The sequence below is a fragment of the Gossypium arboreum genome, chromosome 8 (assembly GCF_025698485.1).
Source record: "Gossypium arboreum isolate Shixiya-1 chromosome 8, ASM2569848v2, whole genome shotgun sequence".
In the NCBI taxonomy this organism is placed as follows: Eukaryota; Viridiplantae; Streptophyta; class Magnoliopsida; order Malvales; family Malvaceae; genus Gossypium; species Gossypium arboreum.
This window is the reverse complement of record NC_069077.1, coordinates 99,072,350-99,089,850: the sequence shown is the minus strand read 5'-3', so window position 1 is coordinate 99,089,850 and position 17,501 is coordinate 99,072,350. Positions and strand designations below refer to the sequence as shown.

Sequence of the window (17,501 nt, the reverse complement as noted above, 5' to 3'; positions counted from 1 at the left end):
TCATTCGATTGAAAGCCGAGAATGACAAGGATCCTTCTAGCCCAAAGCACAGTGCAATTTCGGGAAAAAGTTTATTACTATAAGTATCACAAATCAGCTTGTTTTTCAAAATTTTATTTTTTTACTGTGCAAGAAAATCATTTTCAAACTAGATTTTTTGCAACAGACTTATGATTGGCTTGGCAAAGACATAAGGGCCCTTTTATAGTTTTGGAGCAAGTAAGCCGAAGGGCTTACAAAACAGAGTTGGTGGCAATACTCAAGGTTAACCTAGTGTTCAATGTGGGCAAGTAAGAGGGGTGGGCTCTTGTGAACAAGATGTACAAGTGAGAAATATAGTTTGAGTTAGGCAAAGACAGAGACATAAGTTAAGGCAAATGTTTTGAGGGGCAAAACTAACTGAAAGAGAGACTAGTTGGGAATCGAACGAGGCATTGAAACAGTTCCAAGATGAGCCAAACTAGTGTCATTCCGAGGACGCGACGAGGGCATTGCGAGAATGGGTAGGGAGAATGTCACAAGTCATAGATTAAAACCCGTGAAAAATGCCCATAAAGCATCTCATGGAGGACAACTGATTAAATGAGGCTCATTGACCTACTTGAATTGGCCCAATTTGTGGAATACATGGATAATCCCATCTACTTGAAGCCTTGGTGGCCCAGTGAAACACTCTAGTTAAACTAGAGTTACCATAGTGAATATTGTAAATCCTAAAGGATAAGATTGTATAGAATTTAAATCCCTTAGGACTCTCATCTTGTAAATAGGAACTAATCTCAATCATTGATGTAACTCAAATTGTACCATTGGATCTAGGGAAGCTTAGCTATAAATAGAGCCCTTCCCTTTATTTGTAATCATCCCATTGTATCACATTCTTGAGTTAAAGAAAATTTTTGAGAGCATGTACTCAAAAACTTGGCGTGCTTAGTTTTCTTGTGGCTTTTGTGTTTGATTTGAGTTCCTTTGTCTTTTGAGTTTGCTTCCTCTATACTTTGGTATATTAGAGAATTTCTGTAAGAAATCTCATCCTTCGAGAGATAGGCTGACTTAGGCGAACTAGAAGTAAAGAAATCACCTAAGGTCGCATGGTTTGCCAGACTTAATTTCTAGCCCTGTGACATAAGAAAGGTCTAGTTAATACCATTGAATCCTGAGTTAGTGATTACATAGATTGAACAATTGAATGAGAGATAATGAGAGATAATTGATTAATTAGATTAGGTGAAGTTAGAGTTCCAAGTCTTTAAGATTGATTGAGAAACATGGGAAATTTTATTGTTTTATTTAATAATATCTTTATAGTTTGCTTAAGTTTAATTAATAGTAATTAGAATTTATTTTATTGATATGGATTAGATAAAAACTGAATTGTTGGTATTTAGCAACTCAGAATTTGGTCATTATGGGAATGATATCTTCTTATCACTTTGTTACTTGATCGATATGTACACTTGCCTTACGAATTTTCAATCATCATCTATAAAAATATTTAAAATATATATTAAAAGTGAAAAGCTTGATAAGGTTCTATCACTAAGCTTGAATTCGGCTTGAATTGCTCAAGCTTGAGCTTGACTTGATAATTATTAAATTGAGTTCAAATTTTTTAAGTCGAACTCAAATAGATTGCAAACACCAATGTCTCATTTATACTTCTACTTTAGGGTGAATTGTAATGAAATAGGAAAACAATATGGTTTAAAGAGGTAAAAAGAAATAGGCTTATTGGTAAATAATGCCCTCAGTGGAAAATAAAAAAAATCAATTAAGCCCTCAACAAAATTTAGCACCTAATTGAGCCCTTAAAGGATGAAATATTAATCAATCAAGCCCTTCTGTTAACATTGACTAGGTTTGACCGTTAAGTCTCGCTGGCGTGGTTGACAAACCAATCGGAAGGTGACACATGGTAGCCACGTGTACATCATGCTGACATGACATTTTGTCATATCAACAAATATTTTTTAAAAAATAAATATTTTAAAAAAATACATCTAGGATGACCTTGGACACATGATTGTCCAGATTTATTTGGATGGCAACACGTGACTACTACGTGTCTTCCGATTGGTCTATCAAACACATTAGCGAACCTTAATGGTTAAACATGGTCAATATTAACAGAGGAGTTTGATTAATTAGTTTTTCATCCTTTAAAGGCTCGATTGGGTGCTAAATTTTGTTGAGGGCTTCATTAATTTTTTAGTTTTCACTGAGGACTTTTTACCAATAAATCGAAGAAATATAATGTAAATAAATAGAATGATAGTTGTAACTTAGGTAATTTATACCAAAAGTTTGGGTTACTCGATGCATGGTTGTTTATTATCGGTCTAGTCATGTTAGTGTGTTGATCTTCTTAATGTGTTTAATGACGAGTTTGCTGGTCTTACAACCTTGATTGCTCATGATCCTTTCTAGCAAGCTTGTTGAATCTTTGTTATTAATAACCAGATTAATTAAATGTTCTAGGCCTTGTGAACTGTTTTTTTTTTATGGATAATCTTTTAGTATCGGATATAACCTAATATGTAAGCCGGTATAAATAGTTTAAAAGTGTATTTTGATAAATGTTGTTTGAATTAGATTGATCTATAGGATTAAGAATCAATTGAGATATTGAATTAATAAGAGAAAAATAAATTGACTCATGAACTAATTAACTAACAACTAAATTAATTTTTATAATTTTTAATAATTTATTTACTTTTTATCGTCAAAACCAATTGAATCGATTAAACTGAAATTTATTTTCAATTTCATAAACATTAATTTAAAATTTTCAAAAGACGTTTAAAAGTCACAAAGCAAATAAAAAATATCACTATTTAGGAGTACTAAGAAAACAATTATGTAAATGATGTCACGAGCGTGATCAAATAAAATGTAAAATCATAAGGTAAAGATTTTAAGCAAAATAAATAAATAAATAAAAGAAGACAAGCATGGCGGCTACGTGTATGATGGGTATTGACTAAGTAGCTTGTCGAAGGAGAATATGAAAATAAAATTGGACAAACTTTTTTTTTTCTTTTTTGGTTTACCCTTCTTGCCCGCCCGCTAACCGAAACGGTCCAGCAGAAAGAACAGGGACTAGTGCGACCCACATTACTCATACACCACCACCTGTCCTTTTCCATCAAAATTTCTCCACGTGGCACTCATCAAACGGCTTCAAAGTCTCCACAAACTCCCCCTCACTTCTTCTACTTGTTTCCCCTGCTTTCTTGCTCTTTCAGTTTCACTTCCTTCTCCTCCTCGTCCTTCCATTTCTATTTCTCTGCAAGTGTTTTGCCTTTTTCCGCTCTGATTATGATCTGATGATTATATCTCTCTTTCTAAGGTCTCCTTTTTCTCTCTTCTTTTTTTTTTTTTGTGAATATGATCGTTATTCGATACTGTGGTCTTTATTTCTTAGGATCTTTTTTCCGTCCTTTCTTCGTTTGATTCCTCAAGAGGAAAAAAAAAGTTAAAAGTTCTTTTATTTTATTTTGCCAAAGCACCAGAATTCAACTATCCTTAGCTCTTCGCTCCTTAAATTGCGAATTTTTATGAGGAAGTTTTTTTTTCTTTATTTTGACGTGTTACATTGATTACCTTTTGTCTTCTTTTTTTTTTTTGTAAAAAAAAAATTGTTGATGATAAAGTAGACAGGTAAATGTGGTGTAAAAAGTAAAAACACTTCCTGATCATCGTTTCATATGATCTTTTTATTTTTTTAAATGTTTAGTTGCATTTATTAATTTTATTTTATGGTTTAATGAGGGAGGTTATGCGTTGTCCTTTAAATGGGGTTTTGAATACTTATTCTAGGGGTTTGTAATTTATGTATGTTGGCTTTTTCGGGATGCAAGTTAAGAATTAGATGCAGCTTAATTTGTTATTTAAACACTTAAACGTTCTGTTTCTTAAGCTCTGTTTTTTCCCCTTTAATAACTGTATTTATTTTGAATTAATGCTCACGATGAGATATCCCTTAAACTATTCAAAGCTGGATTTCAGGAACTTCTCTGTAACTGTTGCTTTCGATGGCTCTGATTTTTTTTTCTTTTTTTATGAATCTATAGCCGTTTCTGTTTACCAACGAGAATTTTGCATTCACAATGCTCGGGATGAGTACTGCTAGCTTTGATTTATACATAAGTCCAATGTCACTTATGCGAGATAATGGGTTTGTTGGTCTTTTGGTTTTGCATTCGTTGTACACTTTAAAGAGCTGACTCTCTGATGCTGTTGTTTCTGTTCAGTTGTGTTGTAAGGTGAAGCAGCGTTTAGACTTCAGAGTTCAGACCATGTTTGATGGTTCTAAAATGGGGAGTAAATTGGTTTTTCTTCTTGCTTCATGATATTTATTGATAATTTATTAGACTATTAGTCTAATGGGGGGAGTGTGTTCAAGGAAAAGAGACCAACAGGTCGTTGAAGATGGAATGAGAAGAGGAGTGTCTGGAAGGTACGGAAAAAGTGGTAGTTCAAAGTGGCTTCTAACCTCCTTTTCTCGGCCCATGGTGGTTCACCAGCCTGGATTGGCCAATTGCCCGTCTCTCATGGAATTATGCATCCATAAAATATGCGAAGTAAGTCTTATCACATTGGTATCTGGCATGTCCTTTAGGGGATTTTTTTTTTCTTTTTTTCTTGAAATTATATTCTTTTCCTATCACAGGACATCAACCAGTATAGTTCATTCACAATGCTTCCAAAGGATATAAGTCAACAAATTTTCAACAAGTTGGTTCTATCTCATCTTCTTACTGATGTTTTTCTTCAAAAGTTTCGTGATTGTGCTCTAGAGGTGAGTTTTCCCTAAATGGTTAAAAATGGAGCACCTTTATTTTTTTATGTCTTCACAGAGAATGAAATTTACCTGATTTTCATCGTGTTGACAGGATGTTTGGTTGGGTGAATATCCCGGAGTGCAGGATAGTTGGATGGATGTCATCTCTTCACAGGGGACATCTTTACTTTCTGTTGATCTTTCTGGTTCTGATGTGACAGATATTGGCTTGGGTCTCCTAAAAGAGTGCTCGAGTCTCCAAGCCTTAACTTTTAACCACTGTGAAAATATTTCAGAAATTGGACTGAAGCATATTAGTGGTAATGTTCTATTTCTTTCTTGGTATAGATGTTACCATAGGCCAGTTTCTGGCATTTTCCTAGATTCTAGCTTGACAAGATACTTGTAAAGAATTACAAGTCTTCTGTATATGTTTTTCCTTTTATTTATTTTCTGTAGTGGACCAATGATACTGAAAAGTTGGGGCAGATTCTATTTCAAGGCTTTTCTTTTGCTATTTTGTGCTGTTTCTTATTTAAAATCATATTTCATAGGGGAACAAAAAAAACCTAAAATAAAGATGGCATGCTTCCAATATAACATGTTTGGAAACCGTTAAGTATGAAGTATCTATTAAATGTGTTGTAAAAATTAAAGAAATCCCATAAAACTCTTAAGTGATCGTGGTTAGAGAAATGTTATTCCCATATAATCTATTTTATTAATAGTACAATAAAATTTTGCATAATAGTGTCGTTCTGTGGTTAGGATATCTATGCAATAGTTCTTTGGATTGGCATGCTGTTTGACATTGTTTTTGTGCTGATCACGGGCATTATGTTCCTTGAACTTTTAGGTCTAACGAACTTGACATCCTTGAGTTTTAAAAAGAGTGCTGCAATTACAGCTGAAGGAATGTGTGCCTTTTCCAGCTTAATAAACTTGGAAAAGTTGGACCTGGAGAGGTGCACAGGGATTCATGGTGGATTTGTACACATTAAAGGTTTGTTTTGAATGAATCCTTGTGAGACCTTAGAATGCTTGTGTTCTACTGAATTGTTTGCACCTCCAAAAGTGTGCAGTTTGTAACAATTAAACTCTTCTGAACTCTATTTCATGTATTTTGTAATTGATATTTTTATTTTATTTTCTTTCATGCAATTGCATAAGCAATTTAGTATATTCTGATCATGCAATTCTGAGAACAACATGAGAAAATGGAAATACAATAGATATCATATATTGGGATGAAAGTGTGTGGGCTGGCAGATAAGCTAAACCAGGATCCAATCTCATATTGCATTTAAATATGATCTTTATGCATTCTAGAATGGAGAGTCAACCAGTTTTATGAATTACACAATTTTTAGTTGGAGTTCCTATGTTAGCTGGTTAGTGCAACTCTCTTCCAGAAATTCTTCGCTCTGAAGCTGTCATTTTTTTACTTTTTTCAGGTTTGTCCAAACTTGAATCTCTTAATATCAGATGCTGTAAATGTATCACAGACTTGGACTTGAAGGCTATTTCAGGTAATTTGGACATTATTTTTAGCTAATAGAGGGTGGTACTTTTTCTCACAACAATAATAAGTGAAGCTGACATGTAAGCTCATCATTGCATTCTGATGGTTTTGCCAGTGTATTTTCTATTATTATTTCTTAATTTTGTTTACAGTCAAGTAAGATTTAGCATGTATAATTGACAACGCACCAACTCACATAAGGGCAGTAGATTCGAGATTTTTTTGGGGGGTATGGCTTTACATTTCCCTTTTATTTCAGGGCTTAATAATTTGAAGGAGTTGCAAATATCAAATAGTAACGTTACAGATTTTGGGCTGTCTTATTTGAGAGGTATTTGACTACCTGCACTTTTGCATAGTGGTGGACTAACAGAACAAATTTTTGTCTGTGCTATGTAGAAGGATAGGACTTCTCTTTGTTTTATCTTAATTGTTCTTGGATCATTTCCTAATACATCTGTTACATGATTAATACATCTTACCTGTCCATGGCAGGTTTGCACAAACTTGTTATGTTGAATCTAGAAGGATGTAATGTTACTGCTGGATGTTTGGATTCCATCTCAGGTACAGTTTCTCGTTACAGAGCTTCCATTGATACTATAATAGTACAGTTACTAGCTGCTATACATTGAGCAAGGTTGTGGCTACAGATTTAGTGATATGTGGTTCATGTGGGAAATTGGTTAGTTGATGTACTGTCTTATAGGTGGGAGATAGGTGGATAAGGATAGAGTCTCTACCATTATCATGCATAGAAGATCAAACTTCATCATAGTGCAACAAACAATGAGTCATTAACAAGTTCACGGAGTTTGAGTGATTACTGAATTTCCTGGAACTATAATAATTTTCATGTTTTATGCAACCATCTCTCAAGTTTTTTCCTCCCTTTGAAGCTGGGACTGGGATTGTAATATGTTATTCAACTTGATACCAGAGAACATATAACATGTTCAGTTAATTATAAAATATTTATTCTATGTGCAGCTCTTGTTGCTTTGGCATTCTTAAATGTAGGAAGATGTGGCCTGACTGATGATGGATGTGACAAGTTTTCTGGTGAGTTGTATTTGATTTCTTTCAATGTTTTGATTCTTGAATCAACACATAGAACTACTTCGTTGCTAAGTATAGTTGGAATGTTGACATTATTTACTACTAATTTGCAGGACTTGAGAGTTTGAAGGTATTGAACCTGGCATTTAACAATATAACAGATGCATGCTTAGTGCACCTAAAAGGTTCTCTCTCCCTTCCTCCCTCCCTCCCTCCCTCATTTAACTCTTGCTGGGAGTGGACCATTTGTATTCTTCTTTTCCTTGAACAATAATTAGAGGGTTTTCGAGTTAATGATTTTTCTAGGTTAGTGAATTGCATGTTACTTGCCATAAAATATGGGAATTGAAACCTTCATATTGTTAAAGGTGTGGCTTTTGATTTGGCACTAGACTTATTCAGGCAAAACTTTTGATTGAACTATAATGATGGTATTCACGAACTGCTATCTTATGCTTTCTATTTTGACAATTACAATGATTGAAATAACATAACCTGTGGTCCAAAAGTGAACAATTTCCATTGCAAACCATATAACTGCTATGCCTACCCTATGTACTCATCCTGGTTTGCATTTCACGTCATTATTGTTGATTGAATTTGAATAAACTGAACTATTGTTCTTTTGGCTCATTTTACATTTGATTTTGGCAACCTTTGTATTTGAAATGGTGTTAAGTTTGTTTAATTTGGTATATCTTTTCTTTCCAGGATTAACAAATTTGGAGAGCCTGAATTTAGATTCATGTAAAATTGGGGATGAAGGCCTTGCTAATTTAACAGGTTTATATGACATGCTTCATTTTCCTGCTAGTTGAACTGTTATGTTGGGAGGGTCTCCCTTTGCTTTGAAAATTTTCATGACTGAGTTCATCTTGTGCTTTTATTTTCAGGCCTTTCACTCCTCAAAAGTCTAGAGTTGTCCGATACTGAAGTCGGAAGCAGTGGACTGCGACACCTGTCTGGTTAATAATCTATCTCTTATAATCTTACACCTGTGTGACACTACTGGTTCTAAAATCTTGCTATTAGCTATGAATATGATTGAGTTTCAGTAATACATTTATTGAAACATATCTTCTTGTGAGGTTTGTTCTCATAAATAACATTGTTTGCAGATTCCATTAAGATGGCTTTCTTAATTGTCCTGTCCTTTCTATTGAGTTAATATGTTCTTTTATACAATTGAAGTGGCTAATTTACGTGGATTCCCTTTATGTGTATTCCTTCATTATATGGTGACAATTTGAAGATGTGAGAGATGTTTAATATTTCCATTTTGGTCCATTCATAAGTGCATTTATGCCTTGCACATTGACACTGACGAGGCTGAATTTATATCAATGAATAGAATTTATTACGGATTTCAGGACCATGATATTTTCTATGGCGTTGGCTTTGTCAATGATCTAACGAAAAGCTTTAACATTATGGTTGTGATGTTTTAAATAACCTATTTTGATCCTTACCCAGTTCTGCATGGTCTTATTTATAAAGCTAGATGTCCTTGATTTCACTATTTTCTGAAATATTCATTGCATTAGAATGTTAAATACATGATGCTGACTTGGTTCTGCTTTATTAGGATTGACTCATCTGGAGACCTTGAATCTGTCATTCACTTTAGTGACTGATAGTGGTCTAAAAAAGTTGTCTGGATTGACTGCTCTTAAGTCACTTAATCTGGATGCTCGCCAAATTACAGATGCTGGGCTGTCGGCTTTGACAAGTTAGTATTTTCAGTCTTAGATTATTATTCTAACTTTGTGGTATTTTCATTCTTAGATTATTATTCTAACTTGGTGTCTCTTAAGTTTGGTCGCATTCTCACGTGCAACTATTTAAGGCTTTCTGAAATTAGATTTTGCATCTTCGGTTGAAGCAGAGGTCTTTTGCTGGTCCTTTTATTGTGAAGGGATTTGGAGTTACTTTTTCCCTTGATTTTTATGTTTTACTAGGGGTGACTGTTATGAAATGTACGATGTCTACAATCTTTTCGTTTCTTAGACTATGACAAGATAGCCAGGCTTGGATTTTCTGCTATGAACGGGATCCTTATATGTGAGAAATATCACCTCAGATTAATAAATCTTTGAAAGTAAATAAATAATAACACTTCAAAAGATTTTTGAAGGCAGCTCTGATAATTCATTACAACATTACTTGGAATTGAATAAACAGTAACTTCAAACTTTCCGTGGACTAAAGTTATTTTTTTAGTGTTATGGTGGAAATTTTCTTGCACTATTTTTGTCTCTGGCTCTTGGTGTATAATTGTGCTATTATATTGAAGCCAGTTTAATAGTTTATTGACCATTTAGGCCTGGTGTATCCTTCCGTTATTAAGAATGTCATATCAATTTGCTTCACCAAGATGTCTGTACTGACATATTCATATTCCTAAAGCCAAGTCAAAGTGGCTTCAAATTGCTGATCTCTCTCTTTAAATACTTCTCTCTCTTCCCATTATGTAATGTTTTTAAGGATGCATATAAGTCGTCAATTTGTTCTTATAGTTATTATTTTGTTGATGCAGGTTTGACTGGACTGGTGCATCTAGATCTTTTTGGGGCTAGGATTTCAGACACTGGAACAAATTATTTGCGATGTATGTAAACATTTTGCCATGCCTTAAGTAATTAATAATTGCAAGTTGTGTGATGATTGTGGTTTCCTAGATGTTCTCGCTTTTGCTTATTTAGGAAACTTGTTTTTATGTTTGGTGGTTTGTTTTCTATTCTCATGGCCTCTTGCAGATTGGATATAAAAATTTGACATCCTCTTGCAGATTGGATATAAAAATTTGACATACTTGAGAAAGTTCAGGGGTAACTTTGAGAAATATAAGGTCCTTTAGTAGATAAACTGAGGTGTATCCAATGACAGTGTTCTTATGATTGCTGTAAATAAACCTAAACCGAGTTAAATGAAATCTCAATTTAATTGTAAACTTTTATCAACAGTTTTTTTTTATGCGATCCAGTTTTGCGTGTTCAATATTCTTACACCACCTCTTTTCATGTGAGACAGGCTTTAAGAACCTCCAGTCCCTTGAAATATGTGGAGGGGGTTTGACTGATGCTGGTGTGAAAAATATCAAAGATCTCCCCTCCTTAACGCTACTGAACCTTTCACAAAACTGCAACCTGACAAACAAATCCTTGGAGTTGATTTCAGGTATGTTTTGCCTTACTTTTTCCTCCTCTAGGCTTGTGGTAGTGTTTAGTGTTTTGTCTTCTTTCCCCTAATTGTTAGAACAAACATTACTGTGCTTGTACAGAAACTGATACAGTGATGTATATAAGATGGTAGTTTATCTCTAGTGTCAGGTTATCTCATCTAGCATTAGTCCCACACTCCCACTTGGCATTCTGCAACAGAATCAGTAATTCGCCGCATTTTTACTGCTGTCTAGTAACTTATGACTAGTTGGCCAGGAAGTATGTCTAAAGTATAAATGTATATGATGGAGACAATTGGTGAATTGAGAGCTTATTTGGGTACACTGCTAATAGTTGCTCCTGAATATGAAAATCTTGTAGTCAGTTATCGTTTTCTATGAACCCTCACTGAGCCCTTCTCATGGATTTTGCATTTTGTGTTGCAAATGCAGGACTGAATGCATTGGTGTCGTTGAATGTTTCAAATTCCAACATAACTAATGATGGTTTGCCGTATCTAAAGCCTCTGAAGAATTTACGGTCACTGTCTTTGGAGTCCTGCAAGGTAACTGCGGCTGAAATTAAGAAGCTTCAGTCGACTGCCCTCCCCAATCTGGTTAGCTTTCGACCAGAATAAATGCTTGGGGACAACTGCAACATATGCTGTAATCGTAAATAGCTGCTATCAGCTGGGGATAGCTATCTCAACAGCTAAATAAGTGTATATTGAAACGTGAAAAGCTGCTTTCTAATGGGATGAAGGGACAATTGTGCTAATTCTATGGACTGAAGTGATTGTAAATGTGTGGTTGCTGAATTTGGCATTTCCTCTTTTCTTGTTTTGAAAAAACAAAATTAAAAGATTTGTTAATAGAAATTTCTTGTTTAATAGTACACGTTGCCTGTCGAGTTTCTTTCTGAAGATTTGAAACGGAAGGCAAATAATGAGGGGAGGGGTAAGTATGAGATTCCATCTATTCGGGTAATAGAGCTGTTCAGGAGTCTTACTTGTTCAAGTTGTTTAAAGGTGGAACTTTGTAAATTTAGTTTGGGGTAAATTTGAGTAAATTATGATTTTCGATCCACTAGTGTCATAACTATAAGAGCATAGTAGTGAAACAAAAACCAGATTTCAAGTAACAAAAGAGTTCACCCAGGTCCAATTAGAAATACATGTTTGAGTATCAAAGAGTAGAAGCAAAAGCTGAAAATAAGTTCACAATACTTGCTATTCCAAAAATAAATAAATAAAAATTCACAATCCTTAAATCCCTTATAGTAATACAAGCACCAAATCTAGGATCATCATCAACCGAACACAAAGCTCGTCTTCCTTGATGAACACAGCCTATGCTTGAAACCAGTATAAGATACATGCAGCTAGTAATAACAAGTCAATCAGGTAACTATTGCAACTAATGAATTCAGCATGTTTTTTCCTACTTGTTTTGAGGGGAGAAGCTGATGAAGACCAAAGCAGAAAGCATAAAAAAAACATCGGATCCCTGCTCTCATGCTTCAACTCCTCCCCAACACATGTATTGATGTAAACTGAACCTATTTCTTCAAAATCACATCACACAACTTTCAGCAATCCAGTAGTCTCTCCATTGAATCTGAAAGTTCAAGACTGATACTTGATGTAAAAGATAATGGCAATAAAACCTGCACAAGGGATGCTCCTATGTTATTCATGGCAATGAATGGTTTAAATAAATTGCATACAATTTTCTGAAAACATGTAATTGGATGTCACAAACCAGTTTAGCGAACATATCAAAAGTGAAATTTTGAAATGCATAATATGAATTGCAAAAGATTTCGTGACATGGTCAATTGCTTTTTGTACTAAAGAAAGAATCAGCTTACCTAACTTTAATGCAGTACTTCATATCACTTCATATAATATGAAGCACTTAACAATGGTCTTTTGACCCAACTTTCTCCTGTAAATCCCAATCAAAACAGTATGGAACTTATGCCTGCTCCAGTGCATGATAAATTTTGGAAACTTGCCGTCTAAGTAATGGTTCTAGTCGCCATGATGGAATCTTGCTCTGCCACTTTTTAGCTTCATACATCTCATTCCATGCCTGTATTATCTCGTCAATCTTAAACCCTAAACCTGCAAGTGATAGAAAGGTAAGTTAGTGCTTTTCAAGGGGTAAGCAGATGTCCAGTTGATGACAAAAAGTTATGAATTTCTAACCATAGGTTACCTTCCAAAGCAATGTTATTTGAACAGTGGTTCTTTACCATAACAGCTACATCAGTGGGAGAAGCTCCAGCATGCTCAAACTTCTCAACAGCAACCTCCAAACATTCATGCCAGACAGGTAGCCCTAGTTTAAATTCCATGTTCGAACGTTCGTAAAGTATGGTGCCCCATAAAATGTTTATCTGAGCACTCATGTTGATTGCCTGCTCTGCTGCTTCATCTGCTGTTATATCTTTCAGTAAACCATCCAATCCCATTTTCTTCAACTGCTTTTGTTCATCCTTCAAATCAGAAAGCTCACACAGGCGCTGCTGTTCTAACTCTTCCCACATCTGCATACCCCTCTCCATATTTTCCTCAGCATTGTTATAAAGCTGCAGGACCACCTCAGAAGGCCATGTTTCCAGATCAACATTGTTGCCAATTGCATAATACCAAGAAAGTTTTCCCTGCTCAAACTGTTGTTGTGCTAGAGCTAGATGAGCTTCATAGAAATCTGGCTTGATTCTCAGTGCTTCCTCATATCTCTTACCAGCTTTGCTATATTCTAATTGTGCATAATCATAGGTTTTTTTGATCTGCTTAAGTACAGATTCTCTCGAACCATCTTCAGTGAAGTATACCCTCTTCCTTGCCCTGGACATGTGAACATTTCCCCAGTTGAACAATGCTAATGCTGTCATCTCTTGGAATTTCTCAGCAGCCATGTCGAAAAGATCCTGTGCCTCTTCACTTGTAACTATGTCCTCCATGGCCTCAGAATATTGCTTCATACCAAGCTCATGGAGATTCAAGTATGCGTCTAAATCAAACCCAACATAGTTCTTGAATAGTTGAGCAAACTCAATTATCCAGTCATCAATGCAACACGATTCTTTTCTGGTTTCCACAACTTTTCTGGCATGGCCATTTTCAGTTGCCTTACCTTGTTTGATGTCAAGAATGTGAACTTCCTCATGCTTAAATCTCTCGAAGAGTGGATCCTGCTCAGGATTGACTTCTACAACATACAGCCTCACAGAACCCTGGGATTCTGCTGATATTTCAGCCAATTTCAACTCTTCATCACTGGTGATTGTGACTAAATCACCTTCTCCATCTCTGTATTTGACAAGAACTGCTCTCAAACTAGGAAATCGATCATGAATTACTTCCCTTAGTTGAAGAAGGCTGCAATTAAGTGGTAACTGAGCGCATCTTATATCTTCACCCAAAATCAACTTGACAGTCTTCTTTGGTTCTTCCGCTTTACTGCTAATTTTCTCCTCTATAACCAGTTTATCCTCAGCCTTCTTTTCCTCTACATTTCCATCAACCTCCTTCTCCTCAATTCGATCCGCAGCCTTGTTATCTTTAGCTTTACTGATCTTCTTCTTGTTCTTCTTCTCGGTTTTCTCTTCGACAACTTCTGGAATTTGTGAATTCCTTGGAGGTTCAACAGATTCTTCAGCTTTACTGATCTTTTTCTTGTTCTTCTTCTCTGTTTTCTCTTGGACAACTTCCGAAATTAATGAACCCCTTGGAGGTTCAACAGATTCTTTAGCTTTGCTGATCTTCTTCTTGGTTTTCTCTTTAACAACTTTCGGAGTTTTCGAAGTACTTGGAGGTTCAACGGATTCTAGAGGCAATTCAACAGGTAAACCTTCTTTCTCAAGTGAGCTTCTTACCCTTTCTGAAATCTCTAATGCCATGACATTATTAGGCTCCATGTTAAGAACTGTATTAACATCTCTGAAAGCTAATTCCAGCCTATTCAAAGATTCGTAACACCTGGCTCTCTTTACAAGTGCCTTGCTATACTTGGGAGTAACCTCTAATGCCAAATCACACTCATGGATAGCCTTGGGGTACTCACTCAATCCCATCTGCATATAACATGCAGCAATATTAGTCCTAAGATGGCATACATCTATGTGATTCTTTGGGAGCAATTTGAGAGCCTTCTCATATGTCAACATTGCTCCTTCATGATCCCTTTTCTGAAACAGTTTGTTCCCCTCTTCTTTCAGTTCTTGAGACATGGCAATGAAAACTGCCGTGTCTGAATCATATGATTTCGAACTCTTGTCTCCAACTTTCTTTTGCTTCACATTACTATCCCCTGTTTGCTTCTTGTGCTTTCCACTATGCTTCCCCATTGCAAATCCAACCCCAACTATATTACGTGACTCAATCCAGAAACCCTGACTAAGAAAACAAATCCCTACCCTGGTTCTGAACTAACTTCTTACACAAGTTTAAAAAAGCTCAACCCCAGTAGCTAAAACCACAAGCAAGCTCCCACCACCAAAAAGACCTTAAAACTTTTTACAACTTTTAATATGAATAAAGATTCAAAAACCAGTTCAAATACAGCAGATATGACAAGCACTCCAAAACAAAAGCTCTTAGACACCTAAAAAGAATTAAAACCCAGATACCAAAATGGGAATAGAAAAAAAGATATATTATCTTTACCACCTCAAAACTAGAAGCTGTCAGCCCTTAACGAAGTATTAAGAAATCCCAGTTGAGAGAGGAACAGAATAATAGGCACGCTCAGTTTCAGCTAAAAAGATAAGACCTTGATGCAAAACCAAAAATAAAGAAGGAAATTTGAAGGCAAGGGATTATTTATGTGGGGGAAATGAGGTGTGGAACTTTTCCAGGAAAATTGAAAAAGATAATGTTTTTGTGAGAAAATGGAATATGTGTGTTGCAGGGAGAATACGGAAGAAAAGAAAACAGACCAACGTTTTCTGTTTTATATTTTAGTGTAGCTTTTTTTGTGTTTTTTTTTACAACGTGAATTTCAGCTTAACGTGAACGCCACAAAAAGCTTTCTTTGTTTTTTTTTTTTTTTTTCAGAAAAAATAAAAAGGACCCATTTTCCAAGGGATTCCAGGTTCCTTGGTAACGTTTGATAAAACGGCCAAAGGCAGAGATTTGTTTTTTTGACTATTGCCACCTTCATTTGTCATTAGAGAATAAACTTGTCAGCTTCTTTAGATTTTGCTACTTCCAATCCAAATAATTATAAAAATCTAATTATATTTATTTAGTAATAGCTTAATAAATTTGGTTTGAAGTTTTATAAATTTTAATCCTAAAGGTTGAATCGTTGATATATGGGGGAAAAATATACATAACAATTTTTTAAAATTATTTGTGAAATAAATAAATAATATTAAAGCAATAAAGAAGAATAGTAAAACACGTGACAAAGGTTCAGAATTCCTTAGCTTTAAAGTTGAAGGGCAGGTTGGAAGAAGTCATGTTTAAAATCTCAATTTTTTGGCAGAAAATGGGAATAAAATAATAAGGATGATAAAATAGAAATGTTTGTCTTGTAATTTCAACCACATGTATAAATAATAAATAAAAAGCCTCAAGTGTGGTGGGTCTGAAGCAACTTCCAAAGCAAGTTGGAGTGCAAACGGTAAACGGCAAGACAAGTGTTGTTGGAAAGAAGATTCCTACGGAAACGTGATGTTGACTATTTACTTTTGTTAGGAGTCACCGCCACAATCCCAATGTCCTCCACCCTCCGTCTCTACGCAACTATGAAAATATCAATTTTTTTCCTTCAAATGATAAAAAAAATTCCGTATTGTAAATCCTTGATATTATCTTTTTCATTCAAGCTCACATCATCGTTTCCATTGAAGGTCATGATGGGAGAGCTAATGCAATGGACATAATAAATTAATGATACGGTAACAAAAGTAGTGTTATATATTAGTAATTACCAATTCGAGCCCTCTTCGATCCATGATTTGAATAGGTTCCACCCAAAGATTAAGTGCGAAGCGAGCCATGAGAAGACAGCAAGGCAAGCTTGCGGGCCCTACTCGCAGAGCAAGCTCATAGACTTAGTTTGCAAGGAAAAGCCAAGGACCCAACTCGTAACACAAGGCCTAACTCGTAGGGACTTAGAGAGCTTGCATGTAGGGGCCACGTGCTCCGCAAGCTACCCAAACACGTGTTCAGCAGGTACGAAGCCTGCTCTGAATGTTAGTCCCAGAAACAGAAAGGATCACGTGTTCCATAAATACGTGCCCAGCAAACTTGGAGTTCGTAAAGAATGTCAGTACTAGGGACAAAAAATGTCAATACTAGAGATAGCGGAGTCAAGACAAAATAGTGGGGTCCTATCATGAGGTATAATAGCATCTGTAGCAACATGTATAAATACCCGAACACTCCTATCAATAACATACGAGAAAATATTACTCAATAATTGGTACGGTGAGCGTGGACGAACTTCTGATCATCAGATTTTTTTAAGTTTGATTAAGTTTTCTTCAATTTTCGAAGCAAATGGCTCACCAAAGTTAAAATTTCGCTCTCAACTCTTCATCAGGACAAGCTGGAGTAAAAGGTTCTAGTGACCAGTACAATAAAACAGACTTATTCGCCAGATGGTTCGTCGATAGACCAGAAAACCTTGACAACACAATTTATCGAGGGGTTTCTAGTCCTTTAGACTTGAATATCTCTACCATTCAGGGGTTGTCACCCCTTTCAACAAAACGGCACCCCCGTAGCAGTTCTTGGCTCTTCAAGAGTATATGAGACTTATGAGAAAGCAGATGGTCGTTCAAGAGGCGCGATTTGAACAATAATAAGCTGTTCAGCATGAGCTCCTGAAGCAGAACGAGGAGCTGCGAAGGAAGGTGCATTCTGATAACTCTAGTTTCCAGGACAATATAAACACATAGAACGAGGCCCCAGGCACCCAGGCTAAGGAATGGTAGAAAGAGATAGACAAGTTGCGAA

At 35.6% G+C, this 17,501-nt stretch overlaps 2 protein-coding genes across 5 annotated transcripts; one reads left to right on the top strand and one right to left on the bottom strand.

Annotated features, from left to right (window-relative positions):
* The first annotated feature begins 3,198 nt into the window (after window positions 1–3,198).
* On the top strand, window positions 3,199–11,419 carry LOC108469692 (uncharacterized). 2 transcript variants are annotated; one of them, XM_017770682.2, is made up of 16 exons: window positions 3,199–3,349; window positions 4,254–4,583; window positions 4,673–4,801; window positions 4,896–5,103; window positions 5,640–5,786; window positions 6,238–6,312; window positions 6,565–6,636; window positions 6,801–6,872; window positions 7,296–7,367; window positions 7,478–7,549; window positions 8,076–8,147; window positions 8,258–8,329; window positions 8,950–9,093; window positions 9,901–9,972; window positions 10,395–10,541; window positions 10,978–11,419. In XM_017770682.2, the coding sequence occupies exons 2-16, from the start codon at window positions 4,386–4,388 to the stop codon at window positions 11,160–11,162; spliced, it is 1,737 nt and encodes a 578-aa protein (XP_017626171.1). In that variant the 5' UTR covers window positions 3,199–3,349; window positions 4,254–4,385; the 3' UTR covers window positions 11,163–11,419. The 2 variants fall into 2 exon arrangements, with proteins under 2 accessions (XP_017626171.1, XP_052887509.1); XM_053031549.1 differs by having other exon boundaries at window positions 3,203–3,349; window positions 4,074–4,583.
* LOC108469690 (protein PHOX1-like) lies at window positions 11,135–15,549 on the bottom strand. Of its 3 annotated transcripts, none has more exons than XR_008286968.1 (3): window positions 12,745–15,549; window positions 12,395–12,650; window positions 11,135–12,190 (listed from the first exon to the last, which is right to left on the bottom strand). XR_008286968.1 is itself a non-coding variant. In XM_053031548.1 (2 exons), the coding sequence occupies exons 1-2, from the start codon at window positions 14,879–14,881 to the stop codon at window positions 12,502–12,504; spliced, it is 2,286 nt and encodes a 761-aa protein (XP_052887508.1). In that variant the 5' UTR covers window positions 14,882–15,549; the 3' UTR covers window positions 12,391–12,501. The 3 variants fall into 3 exon arrangements, 1 of the variants encoding a protein (XP_052887508.1); XR_008286969.1 differs by having other exon boundaries at window positions 11,135–12,141; XM_053031548.1 differs by lacking the exon at window positions 11,135–12,190 and having other exon boundaries at window positions 12,391–12,650.
* Between the last annotated feature and the right edge of the window lie 1,952 nt (window positions 15,550–17,501).

Bases quoted from the DNA above. Each gene is read 5' to 3' on its own strand.
- LOC108469690 (XM_053031548.1), bottom strand. From the start codon at position 14,881: ATGGGGAAGCATAGTGGAAAGCACAAGAAGCAAACAGGGGATAGTAAT. The intron at 12,651-12,744 runs GTAACCTATGGT...TATCACTTGCAG, and splicing joins AAATAACATTGCTTTGGAAG to GTTTAGGGTTTAAGATTGAC.
- LOC108469692 (XM_017770682.2), top strand. From the start codon at position 4,386: ATGGGGGGAGTGTGTTCAAGGAAAAGAGACCAACAGGTCGTTGAAGAT. The intron at 7,550-8,075 runs GTTCTCTCTCCC...TTTTCTTTCCAG, and splicing joins ATGCTTAGTGCACCTAAAAG to GATTAACAAATTTGGAGAGC. The intron at 8,330-8,949 runs GTTAATAATCTA...CTGCTTTATTAG, and splicing joins TGGACTGCGACACCTGTCTG to GATTGACTCATCTGGAGACC.